General features: G+C 48.1%; 1 protein-coding gene, 1 long non-coding RNA gene and 1 other non-coding gene across 5 annotated transcripts in view; 1 reads left to right on the plus strand and 2 right to left on the minus strand.

Annotated features, from left to right (window-relative positions):
• Nucleotides 1–932: 932 nt before the first annotated feature.
• LOC128338983 (uncharacterized) lies at nucleotides 933–6,560 on the minus strand. 3 transcript variants are annotated; one of them, XR_008312791.1, is made up of 4 exons: nucleotides 5,633–6,560; nucleotides 5,095–5,238; nucleotides 4,833–4,990; nucleotides 933–1,369 (listed from the first exon to the last, which is right to left on the minus strand). It is a non-coding gene; the product is annotated as an uncharacterized LOC128338983 (long non-coding RNA). The 3 variants fall into 3 exon arrangements; XR_008312790.1 differs by lacking the exon at nucleotides 933–1,369 and having other exon boundaries at nucleotides 1,450–4,986; XR_008312789.1 differs by lacking the exon at nucleotides 933–1,369 and having other exon boundaries at nucleotides 1,450–4,990.
• The window catches only part of EHMT1 (euchromatic histone lysine methyltransferase 1), a 108,364-nt gene continuing 95,228 nt past the window's right edge, over nucleotides 6,273–19,408 (plus strand). Inside the window, exon 1 of the mRNA XM_053282327.1 lies at nucleotides 6,273–6,358. Coding sequence (XP_053138302.1) covers nucleotides 6,338–6,358 — 21 coding nt within the window. The 5' untranslated portion in view covers nucleotides 6,273–6,337. The remainder of the gene's footprint in view (nucleotides 6,359–19,408) is intronic.
• On the minus strand, nucleotides 10,884–10,957 carry TRNAA-GGC (transfer RNA alanine (anticodon GGC)). Its single transcript has one exon. It is a non-coding gene; the product is annotated as a tRNA-Ala (tRNA).

Below are 19,408 nucleotides of genomic sequence, written 5' to 3' on the forward strand. Positions count from 1 at the left end.
AAGAACAGAAGGTTCCCAGTTCCCTCCCTGGCAGCATCTCCAAGATCGGGCTGAGAGAGATTCCTGCCTGCAACCTTGGAGAAGCCACTGCCAGACTGTGCAGACAAAACTGAGCTAGATAGACCAAAGGTCTGACTCCGTATACAGCAGCTTCCTATGTTCCTATGGCCAATTCTCAGCTTTCGATCTGACTTGGAATAGGGTTTGAGAAAATACCCTGTGATGATTTTTCTGGTTAGGGCCAGCTGTTTGGACAGTGATCTTCTTCTATTGGTTTTGCTGTCTGTATTTAAACAAGCAACCACATGCCACATCACTCTCAGCTGAAATTTTCCTTTAACACCGTTTGGCCATTGGCGTGTACATCTAGGCTATGAAGCACACATCTGGAGGCCTTGCTTGCTGGAAAGGGATGTCTCCCCTCTCGCTCTCTTTTCTGACCCAAACAAGAGACCTCACTGGCTCTTGAACCAGAAATTGGCTCACTCGTCCTGCCTGCCTGTTATGCGCCCGGAAGGGACTTCAGAGCCGCCTTCAACAATTCCTGGGGACTGTCATTTTGCACATTGCCTGGAGGATAATGATTACACCCAGAGAGTGGTTTTATCTCCTGCAAGATGATGACAAACCCGATGCCTGGAGTGAAGGGTGCTGAGCAACTCTAGGGGGTAAATTTTAGCTCTAGACTTGTCAGCTGTAAAACCACTGGAGGTTGCTTTTGCAATTTGAGTGGCTGTAACTGAGCTGTCCTTTGCTGGGAAAAGGTGCGGAGAAGGGTGAGCAAAATGATCAGGGGTTAGAGGATCTACGAGGAAAAGCCTGGACGCTTGGGCCTTTCTAGGACTGGGGAAACCCGAGTTCAAATTCTAACTTAAGATTCAAGAAAAAGAGAGGATGTGACACACGTTGGATGATAAATTATGGTTTTTATTTTCTATACTGCCTTTCATAAAATTATCCCGGGGCAGTTTACAAAAATTAATACAATAACATTCCATACAATCGTATTAAAATATTGAAATCACCTTAAAACCATAAAAAACAGTCATAACCATGGGCTGCTTGGGCAAGTTATCTTTAGTTATACGTTGGGTTTCTCACAGACCACCTGGACTTATCTGGTGGATTTGCAGGGTGTCCATGGACCCCAAGTTAATAACCTCTGCTCTAAGCCAGTCCTGAAAGGTCAGCAGCCAGCATAGTGCAGTGGTCAGAGTGTTGGGCTAGGTCCAGAAAGATCTGAGTTCAAATCCTCGTTGGGACATGGAACTCTCTGGGTGGCTCCGGGCCAATCACTGATCCCTCAGCCTAACCGACCTCAAAGGATTGTTGTGAGGATAAACATAGCCATGTATGCGACTTTAGGCTCCTTGGAGGAAGAGCAGAATATTATAAATGTAGAAATAAAGGAACTGTGGTTTATAAAATAAGCAGAGGGGAGAGAGAGAGAGAGATTTTTCTTTTCTTTTCCTCCACACCTGAGAACTCAGGGGCATCTACTTAAAGTGGCTGATTCAGAAGACCCCAGGTTCGCTCCCAGGCAGCATCTCCAGGTAGGGCAAGGAACAGATTCCAGCCCGGGACCTCGGGAGAGTTGCTGCCAGTCAGTGTGGACAACCCAGCTGGTCTGACTCAGCCTGCAGCTTGCTAGGCTCCTAGGTACCTTCTTTGCTTCTCGACTCTGCCTTTGCTGGGTTGCTTCATTTTGGGGAGGGGGCCGCAGAGACTTCTGCTTTTCCTGAAGGGGGTCTCCGGTTCAGTCCCTGGCAGCTTCTCCAGGTGGGCCTGGGAAAGACGCTCTGGCCTGAGACCTCGGAGAGCCGCTGCCAGTCTGGGCAGACGATGCTGAGCCGGGTGGACCAAGGTCCGCCTTGGCCTGAAGCAACGTCCCTGTGGCCTTTTGGGCTAAAGGAAAAAATAAGTACTCATGCTCTCATGTCCTTTGAGCGTGGGGGGTTGCTTTTTTCCTGCATCGAGAGCTGCCTTTTACTGAGTCAGACCTTGGGTCCCCCTAGCTCAGTCCTGCCGGCACCGACTGGCAGCAGCAGATTCCAGGCAAGGAGTCTTTCCCATGGCACCTGGGACCTTCTGCACGCTAAGCAGCAGAGACTCTTCCCCTGAGCTATACCCCTTCCCTCCCTCGCCATTGCTCCGCGGATGGCCTTCATTGCCCCCCAACCCCGCCACGCCCCAGAGTTCACTGTCCTGGAGGCAGGGACCGCATGCAAGCTGGGAGCCCTTGCTGCAGGTGGCCATGGCTTGCTGCCGGCAGACTTTTATTTTGGCAGCCGCTCCCTGCCCGCCTGTTCCGCCCAGTGGCCACTGGGTGGCAGCATCTCTCTTTTCATGCCGGCTTTGCCTCTCTGCAGAGGGCCGGGCGGGGCCGGGCGGCCTAGTTCAGCTGAAAGCCAAGGCCTGCAAGCTTTTGTGCCACACTCTTCATGTTCTGCCATGGCGGGTGTGTGTGTGTGTCTTTTAGTGACCTGCATTTCTCTCTCCCTCCCTTGTGGGGTCAATTCTCACTGCAGTCTCTCCGCCCGACTGACGGGCACGGAGGTAGCTCAGATGCCACATCCGTACTATGTACACACCGTGGGGCCACCATGAAGCCAGCCAGCAGCATGAGGCGTGCCCAGCTGGTTGGCCTCTTGCCCGACCAGGAGTTGCTCCCGTGGCTGGAGTGACCGTCAAAGGTTTTCCTTGGGTGGCGTAGAAACGATGGTTGCTTTTTAATTTCGGCATGCCAGACTCAAAGGACTGGGATGGGGTCAGGGCCGACCGCTTGGACAGGGGAGGAGAGCCGGTCTGGTGGCCGCAAGCGTGAATGGCCCCCTTTGCTAAGCAGGGCCGGCCCTGGTCTGCCTTTGGAGGGGAGATGAGATGTGTGAGCCCTGGAAGAGATTCCCCTTGCTGGGAAGAACATTTGCATGCCGAAGGTCCCAAGCTGCCTCCCTGACGGGGCGGGGGGGGGACTCCAGATCTGGCAAAATGGACAGTTGTTCCAGCCTCTCTCTGATTCAAGCAGGAGCTTTTATGTTTGAAACACATGCCTGGGAAGCTGGCCAATGAACCCTTCCCTTGATGATTTAATTGCAGGGCAAGTTGACCAGGAAATCAAGCTCCCACCTCCAGCCGCCTGGAGGTTTTTTTTCCTGCATCAGCCATGCAGGAGGAGAACAAGCTGGCCCGCTGGTCTGCAAAGCCCCGGAGGTTCAAAAGCCAATGAGTGCCGTCACAGGCATCCTGGAAGTGCGGCCTCGTGACGTCAACGGAACGGAAGCTTGTGACTCCTGCCAAGATCGGGCTGCACCACCTCTAAATCCGGATTTCGCTTTGGCCAACATTTGGCATGCTTGAGAGCCATTTTCATCTTGGCCATCATCCGCTCCCGGAAATATCGCTGGCGTGAATCATGAAAGGTTCCGAGAATACAAGGTCCCCTTGAATGTGTGTCGTTTGCAGGGGAGAGAGGGCATGCCCTTGGCAGGATGCTGGACTAGATGGGGTCTGATCCAGCAGGGCTGCGCTTACGTTCTCACGACCCTTTGGGATGCATCCTTGTCAGGCATCAGTACTATAAATGTTGGGTGCTTTTAAAATATTAGGAACACAGTGAGCTGCCGTCTCCTGAGTCAGACCAGTGGTCCGCCTAGCTCAGTGTTGTCTACACTGACTGGCAGCAGCTCTTCAAACTTTCAGGCTGGAGTCTCTCCCAGCCCTACTTGGGACTGAACCTGGGAGCTTCTGCAGGCAGGCAGATGCTCTACCACTGAGCCCTAGGAAACGGCTGTGTACTGAGTCAAAACTTTGGTCTACCGAGTTCAGTACTGTCTGATCTGACGGGCAGCAGCTCTCCTGAGTTTCTGGCAGAAGTATTTCCCAGCCCTTCCTAGAGCTGCCAGGAACTGAACCCGGGACCTTCTGCATGATTCTCTTCCACTGAGCTACAGCCACACCCCCTAAGGGGAGTAGCAGTCGGTGCTCATGCAGGTAGTCTCCCATTCAAATGCAAACCAAGGCAGAACCTGCTTAGCAAGGACAATTAAGGCTTCTTACCAATGGCACAGCGGATAAATGACTTGACTAGCAAGCCAGAGGTTGCCAGTTCGAATCCCCACTAGTGTATTCCCCAGACGATGGGAAACACCTCTATCGGGCAGCAGCGATTCTACCAAAATTCTACCTGTATTCAAGAAAAGAAAATCACAGGGCTCTGTGGTTGCCATGAGTCGACACCGACACAACGGCACACTTTGCTTTACGCCAAGACCGGCTCTCCTCCCTATATTACTTCGGAGTATGGAATAAAAGTATAACAGGAGAAGGATCAGGCTGTCTGTGGGTTCATCGATAGAAATTTGTCACAGTAAGACTGGCTTGCAGTTGTAGATTACTGAGATATGTTCCCCATCATTGTTTGGACAAGTTTTTCCCCCTCTCTCTGACAAAATGGAAAAGAAGACTCTTTTTAAGCATTTGGCCTAATTGTACTGAATTGCATGCACTGACTAGAGTTATATTCTTACGACGAAGGGTATTTTTTGGTTCACTCTTTTGGGTACATTGGTGTATACATATATTTCAGATATTCATTTCCAGGGTGGTGGTGGTTTGTATTTTCTTTTTACTTTTTCTAATTATGTTGATGATGCGATGTATTTAGTTGGTATGAATGAACTGAAATACAGGAACAGTAAAAGAAAGATCTTGCCATTAAAACCATTAGAACAGTTTTAACTCCAGGGACTAATACGGTACTGTTCCTAAAGACGTAAGAAACCCTTGACATGAGGAACGCAGGGCAAAAATCTGTGATTAGCTAGGAAACTCACCGCATGTCCCTGGGGGAGATGCTGGCTTTCGGCTGAACGTCCTCCAACTCCCGCGTTACTAAGCAGAATAAATGATGTAAGAATTGCAGTAGAATAGAGAATGCTTCTTCCCCGGCTTGGTGAGAATCTCTGGGGCAAGAGACGGCGGTCGCTTCTGGCTTTAAAAGAGGGTTAGACAAATTTATGGAGGTAGCTCAGTATTGCCTACACAGACTGGCAGCAGCTCTCTAAAGTTTCAGGTAGGGGACTCTCCCGGCCCTACCTGGAGATGCTGCCAGGGAGTGAGCCAGGGACCTTCTGCGTGCAAAGCTTTATCACTGAGCTATCCAGGACTTCACATATCTCTTAAGACAGCGAGAGGCCTTCCTTTCTGCCTTAAATGTCCGATAGCCAGGTTCGTCCTTTTCTGCAAAAATAACAAAGAGACTTGTGGTACCTTAAAGCTTACAGATTTATTGTGGCATGAGCTTTTGTGGACGGGAGGGGAAAGTCTGTAAATGTTGGGATCCGAGAGCTATGAAATGCAAGAGGTACCTTTTTATGGACTGGTGTATTTGTATTTTTTTGGGGGGGGGGGAGATGACCCCCTTAAAAAGTAGGGATGTGCACAGAACCACATTTGCGTTCCATTCCAAGCTTGGAACGGAACACAAATGCCTGGAATGTTCTGTTAGAACCGGTAGAGCCAGTTCCAGATTGAGCTCGGAACGGCCCATTTAGAGTCGGAATATTCCGTGCGGAATGTTCTGCACAACCCTATTAAAAAGTAGAAGTTCAATACAGGCTATACCCGCACTTACCAGAAAGGAACAGGGTTCTGAATTTAAGATGACCTTCTGATTTCTAATATCACACAACTTGGGGGGAAACGAGTCTTGGGTTTAGGTAAATGCAGAAAGATGGTTCAATATTGCATCAGCTTTCATGGATGTGGAATTGGGTTTCATCAGGTGTGGAATTGCTGCTGCAGAAACTAGGAACACGGGCAGTTGAACTCAAAGCATGGGAACACTGGCCTGGATGCATGCATGGATACATAGGCAGGTTTTTAAAGCATGCACAGAACTGCATTGTAAAACCAGAGCATATGAAAATGTTGCCTAATCTAGGTGTAAAAAATGTTCAGGGTTTCCCTGAAACCCCAGCAAACTACTAGAAATCTTGCTTTATGTTTCTGCAATTCTTGAAGAATTGGATTGCAAACATGAAAAAGAAAAATCAATCAATAAATAAATGCATCTCCTTTCTCCAGCTCCCCCTTCCCGCCAATAATTGCTCCCCATCGCCATCATGTGCTTTAGGGCCTCAGGCCGTACAGGGAGTGAGCTTCCTGGGCGCCGCCATGACAGCCGGGGAGGACCGATGGGCGGCGCCATGGTGCGGGGCGGCGCAGGCGCAGTGGCTGCCCCGCGCGCAAATGAATGGAGCGGGCGGGGAGGGGGCGCGCTGAGGGCGAGGGAAGCCTCCGATAGGGGGCGGGGCTACGCTCCGGGGCTGCTCCGGCCATGGCCACAGTGGATGCCGAGGTGAGTCTGAGCGCCGGCGGCGTCCACCTCCCCCTGGGCGGGGGGGAAGGCGGGCCGGGCCGCGAATGGTATCTCCCAAAGCGGAGGAGCACGCTCTAGCCCAAGCTTGGCGCGCGCCCGCTTCTTTTCCTCTCCGTCAACCCCCTCTCCGTCCCATGGTTCAGTCCAGTTCCTCCAAAGGGAAACCTGCGCGGGGGCCGCTACCATTGCGTGCGTACGGGGTGGTGTGTGTGGGGGGGGGAGAAGGACAGAGACAGGCAGAGAAAGGGAACCCGAGACGCTGCATAACTCACACCTTTGTCCCTCCGAGCGCGCTTGCGGAGGAACGTGAGCCATGCAGGTTCTGGGGTTCCGCAAGGCGCGCCGGCTATGCAGGGTCCCGGGTTCGGCGTGGCGGCCGTCCAAGCCCAGTTGGCTCTCCGCCATGCTCGGTCCGGGGCCTGGTGGAAGGGGCGTGGCGTGGCGCGGGAGGGAGGAAGCAGGAGGGCGAAATCCAATGCAGGGCTGGTTATTCTTCATTCAGCGCGCGGGGCCCGGTGGCTGTTCTGTGCTGTCCAGGCTGCGGGGCTCCCGATCTGTCCTGATGGGCCAATTCAGGCCTGACATTCTGCTTGGCCTTTTTTCTGGTTTGGCTGCAGGAGACCCTATTAGGAAAGCATATTCCTTGTCATTTTTCTTAACAAATCAGAGATGCAGCCTGTAATCATGATTTCATCATAACTGTGTTCTATATTATAATAATTGTAGATGCTTTCTATGATTATATTATGCTTTTATTGCTTGCATTAATAATTTTAAATGGCAGGTACTTTTCTCTCCAGTGCATTTTGCAAATTTTGCGGCCCTTTACTGCAAACCACCTAGAGAAAAGACGATTAAGCCCTGTGAAAATGCAGTCAGTAATTCGTGGTGATCCACAAATGAAACTTTTTTTTTTAACTTCAAAAAACAAAACTCAATAGTAGACCCAGGCTAAAGATGATGAAACTTGCAAATTCAGCATCCATACAACAGTGGGTTCCTTCTGCAGTAGCATGCGTGTTTTGTCAAAGCAGAGGCAATTGACAGAAGACAATTTAAAGGACCAATCAACAATGACAACAAATATTTATATACCGCTTTTCAACAAAAGTTTCCAAAGCGGTTTTCATAGAGAAATAATAAATAAATAAATAAGATGGAGCCCTGTCCCCAAAGGGCTCACAATCTAAAAGAAATGTAAGATCAACGCCAGCAACAGTCACTGGAGATATTGTGCTGGGGGTGGATAGGGCCAGTTACTCTCCCCCTGTTAAATAGCCGTTAAAAGGTGCCTCTTTGCCCAGTTAGCAGGGGGGTATAAAGACAATTTATTGGACCAATAAAAGACAATTTAAAGGAAATGAAAAATATCTAGAATAGTTAACCTCTTATGGAGACAAGAGTTTTCTTTTGTAGTATGCAGATCCTTAACACCACTCATCATGAAAACTGCCCTTTGAGGTAGGCCGGAAATAACTGTCTTTTAGGTGGAGAATTCAGGTGCTTAATACCACAGCTGTGACAATGTGGACAGGCATTGACCAACAGAGGAGTGTTTTAAAAAATACATAAAGAACTGAATGGTATAAATAAGAACTAATATCGACGTTATAAAACTACTACTAAAAATACTTAGGTACAGCTTTTCAACAAGAGTTCACAAATCAGTTTACATAGAAAAATAAGATGGGTTGCTGTCCCCAAAAAGCTCATAATCTAAAAAAAAAGAAGGGGAAAAAGACATATCAGGTAGTCAGCAGCAACAGCTACTGGAGGGATGTTGTGCTGGGGATGGATATTTATTTTATTTTATTTATTTATGGCATTTATATACCGCCCCATCCAAATAGTTCTGGGCGGTGCACAGCAGCAAAAATAAAGCACGCAAATCTGTTGTTTAAAATCAATAATTACAATTTTTTTAAAAAACCGTTAACAATTAAAACAGTTTAAAGCTCTGGAAGGCCAGGCCAAACAGATAGGTTTTAAGGGCTCTCTTGAAGGCCAACAATGAACTCAAGGTAGGGATTTCTGCCAGATAGGGCCAGTTGTTCTCCCCCTGCTAAACAGGAAAGATTCACCACTTGTAAAGGTGCCTTTTTGCTCAGTTAGCAGAGCAGAGGACTCTTTTAGACAGGCTTATAGCTGTCCAAAGCAGTTAAATTATATTTGCCACAGTAATTCTTTTCTTTTTAGTACGCAGTGTGGTTTGCAGACCCTTCAAACCACTCATGATTTAAAAAAAAAAAAAATCTAACCCGATCCTTTGACGGTCGCCAGGGATATATTGCTTTACAAGTGGTAAATTCAGGCTGAGATATAGTAACTTGTTGGAGGCCAGCTGGTTGAGTCTAGTGCCGGGTATTGGGTTGATATCCAAGAGGCTGATCTTTCAGTTAATTCTCAGCCCTGTGTGTATTAATTTAGCAAATAATGTAGGCGGTGGAAGAAGTCAAAAAGAAAAGAAATGGCAGGTCAACCTCTAGAGCAGGTTCTGGAAAGCCCAAAAAGTGCCCGCTATTCGGTTGCCACTTTTAGATGAGCTCCTGTTTCTTTCAGTTTCTCACCTTGGCCTGCTTTGAAAGAATTCACACCGTAGCCGCAACTCAATGCCCGGAACAGATTTTGCTAGCCTAGGGAAGAAAATGGCAATCTTGCTTGTCTACTGAGAAGAAGTGGAGAGAAAACAGGCAGGGCAGGGTAGACAATGCCGCCTTTCAGCAGAGTGGCTTGCTGAGTTTCCAACTGTGAGGAAGCATTTTTTGTGTATCCTAAACATTCCCATTTTTAGAACGCTTCGAGAAACGCTGGTGAAGGCATCTGCTCTGGATGCCAGATCTTTCAAGAAAGTGGTCTGTGCCAGATTCCTTGAGCGCACAGTCGCAGTTAGCGGCGATATTCATAATTCTGAAGGCCTCTAGAGATTAAAAAGCACATTTCTGAATGTACCACTTGGGAAGGGAAGCTTTGCACAAGAGAAGGCTGCCTTTTTGCCAGTGTTGCCTCTTTAGTCAGAGAGCGGTATATGATGCTTCAACTCCAGATCTGGTTCCCGGAAGCTGATGCCACAAAAACATGGACCTCCTTCAACGTATGGGTGTGCAACCTTGCCCAAACGAAGCACTTCTAAGTCCCATTGATTTTCAGGGGGATAAAATTAAATTTCTCTCCAACTTGCCCATTAAATTAAATGGGGCTTAAAAGTGCTTAACTTTGGCTGGATTGGATTCTGCCCAGTGTAATCTACTTTCCGCAGTGGTGTTCTGAAATAAGTAGGTCTGTTCGGAGGGGGGTCACGGCCTTTCCCTTCCCTTTGAGCACGGGCTGTTCTCAGAGCGTTTTTCTGCCGGGTGCGCGGTCTGCAATTAAACAAAGATTGTCATTTTAGTCTCTGGCTTCTGCAAGGGAATAAAATGCATGGCCTTTTGTGTTCATGGGAGTGCGAGCGGGAGAATATCTAGGGTGAATTTGCCAGGGAGGAATATAAAAAAAATAATGAACTGTTCCTAGGAAATAAGGGAAAGTGACTAGGCTGAAATGAAAATAACGTCAAGGGCCAGGATCATGGTTTTTGCAGGTGCCTAGGATATTGCCAGCAAAGATGGCTGCATAGGTGTGATTGTATTCCAGCTTCCTTTTAATTAGAACATAAAAAATAGCTTTGCTGAGTTGGATCAGAGGCCTATCTCTAGTCCAACATCCTGCTTCTCACAGTGGCCAGCCAGAGACTCCTGGGAAACTCAAAACAGATGAAGGAAACAGCTCTCTGCAAGCTCTTTTTCAGCTAAAGCTGTGAGGGAGCAAACTGAAATGTTAAAGCAGCAAATTAAAGTCTGGATGTTTTTATTTTTTTATTTTTGGGTATGCATAGGAATATCTGGCATGTAGCAAATGGAGGGAAATCTGCGAGTGGGGGGCATTGCTAGGGATGAGGCAAACGCAGAGGAGACGGGCTAGCAGAGGGACTTGTCTAGACTGAGATTATAGTCGCGTAAGTGGCTTAGTCTGTTCCATGCAAACGCAGGTGAGTCGGGACCCACACAGGCAGGGATTCTGGCTCGTCCCCAGAATGCAGGGGTGGAATTTGGAGGTTCGGGGGTGTGATTGGCGTGAAAGCCAGGACTGGACAGGCGGGCAGAACTGAAGTGAAGTGAATCGGCATTGGCGTGGTGCGAGGAGAAAGCACGGTGGCTGTGAGCTTCTGACCCAGCTTGCATCTGTATTCTTGGAGATGAATTGCGTTTTTGCTGTTGGGATAGACAGTAGGTTGTATCTACATGGGCGTTTGCCGGTCTAGGTGAATTGTAGGCCGTTCCTGCCTAGGGTCACTCTTTAGTATGTCCCTCCACTGTGGTCTAGTTGAGAAACCAGGCAAAGAACTCATAGAACCTAGGAATCCGCCCCCTGAGTCAGACCCTTGTTCCATCTAGCTCAGGACTGTCTACACTGACTGGCAGCAGCTTCTCCAAGGTTGCAGGCAAGAGTCACTCCCAGCCCTACCTGGAGATGCTGCCAGGGATTGAACCTGGGACCTCCTTCTGCATGCCAAGCAGATGCTCTACCACTGAACTACAGCCCTATCCTCAGAAGAATGGACTGCTGCAAGCCTCAGCAGCATTAACCAGTCTGTTCCTGCAGTGAGTGTCCTACCTTGACCTGCCTGCCTAGGTTGGCTTTCCAACCGGACAGGTTCTTCCTCAGGACGGGTTCCTACCAGCCCTCTAGCTTTTGAACCCGTTCCTGTTTGCAGCTTGACTGTACAACCGGCATCCTTTACATGCATAGTTCTAGCAGTCGGTGGTTCCTACAAGAGAGCGTCCTTGATTTTCCACATTCCTGTGTTGGAGAATTCTCCCCTTTTGCCTTCTGTTCCAGAATCAAGGCTGCCACCGTCAGAGGAAAGCTAGTCTCTTGGAGGAGAGCTGGTCTGGCGTTAGCGAGCACGAATGGCGCGCTTTGTTAAGTAGGGTCTGCTTTGGTTTGCATTTGGATGAGTGACTACATGCAAACAATGTCAGTCGTAAGATATTCCCCTTAAGGGATGGGGCCGTGGCTCGGTGGTAGAACCTCTGCTTTGAACCTAGAAGGCCCCTTGTTCAATCGGTGTTCTCTCTAATTTTTTTTCTCCTCTGTGCGCAAAATGAGTTTTATCCCGGGTGCCAGTATCAAGGCAATGTGTGCGCATGTGCATTCGGAATGGGGCCTTCTCGATTCCGCCTGAGCGGCAGTGTTCGGCCTAATTTTTTTTCATCTGTGTGCGGAATGGATTTTTTCCTGGGCGGCAGTATTAAGGCAGTGCGTGTGCGCATGTGCATTCAGAATGGGACCGTCCTGGTCCAGCCTGAGCGGGATCTAACATTAACTGAGCAGACATCAGAAAAACTTGTGTCCATGCGCACATGCGCATGCCTTAGAGGGAACACTGCATTCAGTTCCTGGCATCGTCTCCGAGTCAGGGTGGGAAAGACTCTTGCCTGCAACCTGGTGGGTGATCTGACTTAATGAGTGATTAAAAGTGATCTGACTTTTAATAAGTCAGCTTCCTGTGTTCTTAATATGCAACTTTGGTATCAGAAGGGGCATATTTATCGGGAGTTTCTGGTACATCTAAGGTGGGGTGGTCCATGTGCCTGGCATGGGTATAATCAGTCCTGCACATTTGCTTATTCTTGCATGCCCCGTACTGATGCCTGCTCCTTTGCTCAGTAGATCAGAAGCACATAAATGCTGGCTGCATTGATCTTCAGGACCAACAAAGTGGGTTAAGACGCTGAAATTGCCACCGTTTTTTAATTGCTTGTGTAGGATTTCTTGTTTGGATGAACGAGACGACAGGGAGACCCCCACTTGCCAACACAAACAAAACTGTTGTAGGAAAGAGGAACCAGTTTATAAAAGTGGCATATACTTTCACAGACTAGAGCAGTTTGCCTACTTCATGTTATGGGCCGCTCTGTTCCACTCAAACTTTGTCCACAACGAATCCATCAGCTACAAGACAGTGTTTTCTTTAGCGGACGAATGTGGCTGTCTTCTGTTTTTTGGGCTCGTGGTGGACAACTAGTTGAAAGTGTCGATTCAGTGCGTGGCAGCTGTAAAAAAAAGGCAAATTCCATGCCAGGGATCATTAGGAAGGGGATTGAAAATAAAAATGCTAATATCATAATGCCCTTATACAAATCTATGGTGCATCCAAATCTGGAGTACTGCATACAGCTTTGATCACCGTATCTTAAAAAGGATATTGTAGAACTATAAGAGGTGCAGAAGAGGGCAACCAAGATGATCAGGGGCCTGGAGCATTTTTGACTGCCCTGCGACTTGTTTTGTTTTAACTTTCCAGTTTTTGAATGTGTTTTGCCAAAGCTACTGCTAAACAAATAAACGGATGGATGGACTGGAAAATATTTAGCAAAAGGTTACCACTGTACACCAACATTGGCTTCTGTTTGTCTTCCACCCATTATGTTCACAATTTAGTATAAATAAGAAATAAATAAATAATTTCAGTTAGTTTAAATAGTTGTAAAGTTAAAGTGTGCCGTCGAGTCGGTGTCAACTCCTGGCGACCAGAGAGCCCTGTGGTTGTCTTTGGTAGAATACAGGAGGGGTTGACCATTGCCTCCTCCCGCACAGTATGAGATGATGCCTTTCAGCATCTTCCTAGATCATTGCCACTCAATATAGGTGTTTCCCATAGTCTGGGAAACATACTGGCGGGAATTCGAACCAGCAACCTCTGGCTTGCTAGTTGTACCATTTGCCAAACTCTAGTGATCCAGATGTAGGCGGCTTAGTGTCCCCCCCCCCCTTTTTTAAATTATCTCTAGTTTTGCTGTGTGAATACATTAGATTTTAATCCTGCACTTTTTGGGGGTGGGGAATTTGGTCAATAAGTCCTAATAGCATTATTTTGGGATTTCTACTTTGGGCACAACTTGTCGTCTTCTGGATTTTGCTCCAGAATCTCTGAATCGAGGGAAATCTTTTGAGTGTTCCTTCTTTTCCTTAACCTTTTAATTATTTAACCTCAGGCCTGCCTGGCTGTGAGGGAAATTTAATTATCCTGCCTTTTCTTATTTAACTTCGAGCAAGACTGTCAGGCCTTGAGGGAAACCTAGACTTTCTCTCGCCTTTTTTGAGTCTTCTTGGCTGTGCGGAAGCTCCCGATTTTGCCACCTTTTTCTTCTTACATTAGCTTGGTTAGCTTTGAGGGGAGTTTTTAATATTCCTGGCTGTTCTTCGTTTTTATCGTTTAACCCGAGCGTGACTGCCTGTGAGAGGCACATTGAACCCCTACGCCCATTTTTCATACTGGATTTATATCTATATCTATACATCTATATCGGGCAGCAGCGATATAGGAAGATGCTGAAAGGTAGCATCATCTTATACTGTGCAGGAGGCAGCAATGGTCAACCTTTCCTGTATTCTACCAAAGACAACCACAGGGCTCTGTGGTCGCCACGAGTCGACACCAAATTGACCGCACAATTTACCTTTCCTGGAGAATCAGGGCGATGGCACACAATGTGTGCTATCTTTTCCTCAACTCCGAGCTTTGGAGGTCCCCCCCTCCCGATTCCGAGGGCCTTTTCTCCCGTTGCGATCCGACTCGTGTAAGATTCTTGTAAGGATCGGCTTCTAGATCGGTCAGTTCCAGTGGATCTTGTAAGGATCGGCTTCTAGATCAGTCAGTTCCAGTGGAAAAGCTGTCTGAAGTGTGAGACATCAAACTCCACCAATTTAGCAAAAAAAAAAAAAAAAAGAGCAAAGGCTCTTTTAAAATGCCTGGTTGTTGCATTCTCTTTTTGCTGGTGTTTTTTCCTTGGGGTTTATTTGATGTAGGTGACAGTCCACGGTCGCAAAATCATGACAGCACCCTGTAAACACTGTCATTCCAAACAAGGGTTAGATCCAAGGTGGCCTTTTACATGCAAGCTTTTGCACCTGATCTTTCCCCTCACTCTAGAGGAGTTAAAAGTGTTTTCAGCATATTTATTAATGCATATTATTCCTTTAAACACACGCAGAGAGAAAGAGAGAATCCTAAAGATATCAGCGTCTACAGTTACCTTTAAACAACAAAGAGAAACCCTTATAAATCAGGATCCAAGAAAAGAGAAGGAAATTCCTTTGGCCAGTGAGTAGGAACGGGTTTCCTCTTTAAAAAAATGCCAAGTGTGTAGAGAGAAAAGTCAAGGGCGGAGAGAGAACTCGTGCATTTCCCAGATAAAAATGCTAAATTATCGCATGTCTGAAAGCACATTAGAAGTGGAAGGTTTTTGTGTGGGTTTTAAACAAGATGAGACCTCCACTGGAACGTCAAGGTGGGCTCTGCAGTGGTTTATGGGGCTGTTGAATTTTGCACGAACACCAGTCCTGAAAATGGCATGTCTTCATGTTTGCTGCAGTCCTCATGAAACGGATTCAGCGGTTAGGGGGAAGGGGAAGAAAGGAAGGAAAAAAACCTTCTGTGAGCATGCTCAATGGAAGAATAATCCTTCAGAGGGAGTTGGAGAGTAAAGCGACTGTATTTCTCTGCAGTTGACTGCAGTAAACAGCTGCTCAAAAGATGAGCGGGGAGAAATGGGTGGAGGTCCCAATGATGCCTCCATTTCCCTGCATTTTTAGGGAAAGATCCCTGGGCCGCTGGTGAAAGAGCAAGGCTGCATTCTTATGGGTGACCTTTGCAATGCACAGCTTATGATTGTAGGTCAATGTAATCCTATTTCGGCAGAAGGCCATTCTTGGGGGATGAATCTCTTCTAGAAGCAGGAGGGAGAGCAAAACTGGTCTGATGTCGGGCTAAAGGGCTGTTCTGGTCGAGGCCTCGTAGGCAGGGTTCTGATTGTGGAGGGCGCGTTGTGATGCAGCGTGGTGGTTTGGGATGTGTGAAACGATCAACTTGGGTAGCAAAAGAATGAAATTCTTGCAGATGCTTAAATGCAAACCTGTTCTTTGAGTTGGGGACTGCCTAGGTCAGGGGTGACCAAACTTGGGTCTCCAGATGTTGTAGGGCTACAACTCCTCCTGGAGAGGAGGGCTGGTCTCGTGGTAGCAAGCATGACTTGTCCCCTTAGCTAAGCAGGCTCCACCATGGTTGCATATGAATGGGAGACTCGAAGTGTGAGCACTGGAAGAGATTCCCCTCCAGGGATGGAGCCGCTCTGGGAAGAGGAGAAGGTCCCATGTCCCCTCCCTGGCAGCATCTCCAAGATAGGGCTGAGAGAGACTCCTGCCTGTAACTTTGAAGAGGCCGCTGCCAGTCTGTGAAGACAGTACTGAGCTAGATAGGCCAATGGTCTGACTCAGTATATGGCCGCTTCCTATGTTGCTATGTAATTCCCATAATCCCCAGCCACAATGGCTTGGGAGTTGAAGTCCACCAATATCCGAGGACCCAAGCTGCAAAGCACCTGTCCTAGAGGTCTACAAAATGTAAATGTAAATGTACAAATCACTTGTACATGTTGAGCGGGAGCCTCTCTTTTCCGTTGAGGTGGATGCTAAACTGGATTGCTGGTGCACGAAGAAATGAACATTATTTATTTGATTTGATTTATTGAACACATCTGTATGCCGCCCAAAACGCCAGTCTCTGGTATTTGTTTTATTTGAATTTCTGTTTCGCTCTTCCTCCAAGGAGCCCGGACCTAGTGGTTATGCTTCTCCCCCAACAACCCTGTGAGGTAGGTTAGGCTGAGAGATGACCAACTAGCTGAAGGTTGCCCGGTGAGTTTCATGGCTGAGTGGTGATTTGAACTCTGATCTCCCCAGTTCTTGTACTCGTCCCCAGGGTCTCTAGAAGATACATATCCGAGTATGGGACGGTTGCGTCTTGTCCCTTGCGTGCATGCATTCCCATAGACAACGCATGGAACATGACAGTGCTGTGTAGTATACAGGCTGCCATTTCACTGGTGAGGTTCATTTTGAAGAGCTGCTACCAGATGATAGGGCAGTGGTAATTTTCGAGGAAATTTTTAACGTCAAGAAGAGACACCTTTGTGGCCTTTAAAAACAGAGCAGCGTCAGGATGTTGCAGACTAAATGCATTCACCAGACACAGCGGGCTGATGGCAATATGGAATAGCGGAGGGTGGAAAATTGGCCGGTTTGCTTGGTATGAGAATAGGGGTATTACTGGTGGGCAGTGCTCCCTGTAACAGGGATACCCAGACGTTGTTGACTACAACTCCCATTATTCCCTGTTGCAGTGGCCTTTGGCTGGGGGATCATGGGAGTTGTATTCAACAACATACTCCCAGGAGGTTGTTCCCTTCATCGGGGAAACGTTGCAGAGGTCACGGTTTGGATGTATTTTATGTTTGGATGGATGGATGAAAGAGTGGCATTGTGTAGTGGTTAGAGTGTTGGACTAGGACCTAGAAGACCTGAGTTCAAATCTCCATTCACCCCTGAAACTTACTAGGTCGCTCTGGGCCAGTCACGCATCTCTCAGCCTACCCTAACTCTACAAGGTTGTTGTGAGGATAAAAATAACCATGTGTGCACTGCTCTGAGCTCCTTGGAGGATGAGCGAGATAGAAGTGTAAAAATGAAATAAAAAATAAATTGCCTTGCTTCAAGTCAGAGGAACAAATCCTTTCCCTCGGTCGACCTGGAGGAAAACCAGGCCAGATGTCAACTCGAATAAGAATTTTGTTTTGTATGTGTGTGTATTGAAATTCACAGTTTGCTTTCGTGCCCAACCAGTTTGGTTTAGGGGGAGAGGGATGCCATGGGGCAATCCACAGCAAAGGACCTGGCCATTGAAAGCTTCTAATGAATCCTCCAAGGGGGATGATGAAAGCCAGCAGGTTGCCAGCGAAATAGGCCGAGGGATTTGGTGGAGGAAGGGGCACGGAGGATTACGCTTTCAGCCTGTGGAGGAAATAACCCAAGCCTTGCCTAGTTCTTCTGTTGCATGGAAATTGCTGTGTCACTTCAGCAAAATGGAGCCTTGTTGGCAAGGCGTGTCCTCTGCAAGGTGAACAGTTTGTACCCAACAGATAGCTTGAGGCCGGAAGCCAGTTACTGAGGATCAAAAGTAGGAGCAAGCTTGGAGTGGGGTAAGATTCTGCGCCTCGACCTCACATCTGATCCAACCCGTCTCCTCCAAGTGTTAGCAAATAAGTTAGACCCAATGCAAACAGGGAAACATCCTGCCTGGTGCCATGTGGAATTGCCCTGGTACGTAAATTACATTTTGTATCGGTGAGGCCTCTTGTAAATACCTTGCGCTTCTTTGTCCAGTTGTGTTTCTTCCCCAAAACTGTGGCCTGTGCAGCTTGCTTGCATTGTAGGTGTGTGTGTGAGAAAAACTCCTCTTCTACAGGCACACAGTGGAAGTGGCTAGCTAAAGAACAGCCAGGGCATTTCTCCTTGCTGCTGCTTTGTATTGCATTGCGAGCTTTGTGGGGATGAACGGAGGGTGACGTCAGTTCATTGGTTGTCGAGAAGTGAGCAGGAGCACTGTTTCGGATGGAGGAGTTGGCAAGGCCCAGCACATGGCAGAAGTGTATAAAATTATGCATGGAATAGAGGAAGTGGACAGAGAGCAATGTTTCTCCCTCTCTCCCAACACTAGAACCAGGGATCATCGCATGAAGCGGAAGGCTGGGCAATTTAGGACTGACAAAAAGGAAGTGCTTTTTCACGCGGCACATAATTAATCTATGGAACTCTCTGCCATGGGATGTGGTGATGGCCACTAGCTTGGATGGCTTTAAAAGGAGCTTGGACAAATTCATGGAGGACAGGTCTACCAGCGGCTACTAGGCTGGTGGCTATTAGCCTCAGAGGCAAGATGCTTTTAAATACCGGTTGCAAGGGAGCAACAGCAGGAGAGAGGCCATGCCCTCAGCTCTTGCCTGTGGGCTTCCCAGGCCATCGGGTGGGCCACTGCGTAAGGCAATATGCTGGACTAGATGGGCCTTGGGCCTGATCCAGCAGGGCTGTTCTTATGTGTGTGTTCTCCCGGAAGAACTCAGAAAGGCAGTTCTTGTGATTGCCTCCTATCCTAATTTGGGAGCTGGGCGTGCTTCGGATTTTTGACCGTGTGTCGTTTAAAAACCAGGTCCGAGGCGGGGAGTGTGATCGTGAACGAAGCTCCAGCTGGGGAGGATGATTTTTCTTCCCACCTCATTCCGAAGCGGGCACGTGCGTCCTACCCAGCTGGGGCTTAGCTCACGATCAAGCTTACCACCCCCGTCCTTGTTTTTAACAGACACACGGTCGAAAATCAGGAGCGTGGCCAGCTCCCGGATTAGGGTAGAGGCGTCTCCTGCCCCGATGTTGCGTCTCTGTGGTCCAAACCACAAAGTTGTGACTGCACAAGAAGAAGGGCTGAAACACTGACGGAGAATAGGGGAGCTGAGATGGCGGATATGCTGTGCTCTTCTTTCTGGTCCAGCGCGAAGCGAAAGTGAAATCGGAAAGGGAAGACTAGAGTGTGATGACTGATGACAGTAGAGACGTTTATCAGGTACTTGGAAATGAGTGTGCTTGTTCATAATGCTGACGTGCGGGTCCTTGAGCCTGCTGGGGTGTTCGGTTCCATCTGGGGGAACAAATGTTCATTATGATATTTATATAAGAACGGCCCTGCTGGATCAGGCCCAAGAAGGCTTCTCTAGTCCAGCATCCTCTTTCCCACAGTGGCCCACCAGTTGCCTCTGGGGAGCCCACAGGCAAGAGGTTATGGCATGCCCTCTCTCCTGCTGCTGCTCCCTTGCAACTGGGATTCAGAGGCATCTTCCATCTGAGGCTGGAGGTGGCTTATAGCCACCAGACCAGTAGCCATTGATAGACCTGTCCTCCAATTATCTGTCCAAGATATCCAAGCTAGTGGCCATCACCACATCCCATGGCAGAGAATTCCATCGATTAATCATACACGGTGTGAAAAAGCCCTTCCTTTTGCCAGTCCTAGATTTCCTGGCCATCATTTTCATGGGATGACCTCTGGTTCTAGTGCTGGAGAAAAATGTCTCTCTCTTCTCTGTGCCTTTTGCAGCTGCCTTT

Source organism: Hemicordylus capensis, chromosome 17 (genome assembly GCF_027244095.1).
Source record: "Hemicordylus capensis ecotype Gifberg chromosome 17, rHemCap1.1.pri, whole genome shotgun sequence".
NCBI lineage: Eukaryota > Metazoa > Chordata > Lepidosauria > Squamata > Cordylidae > Hemicordylus > Hemicordylus capensis.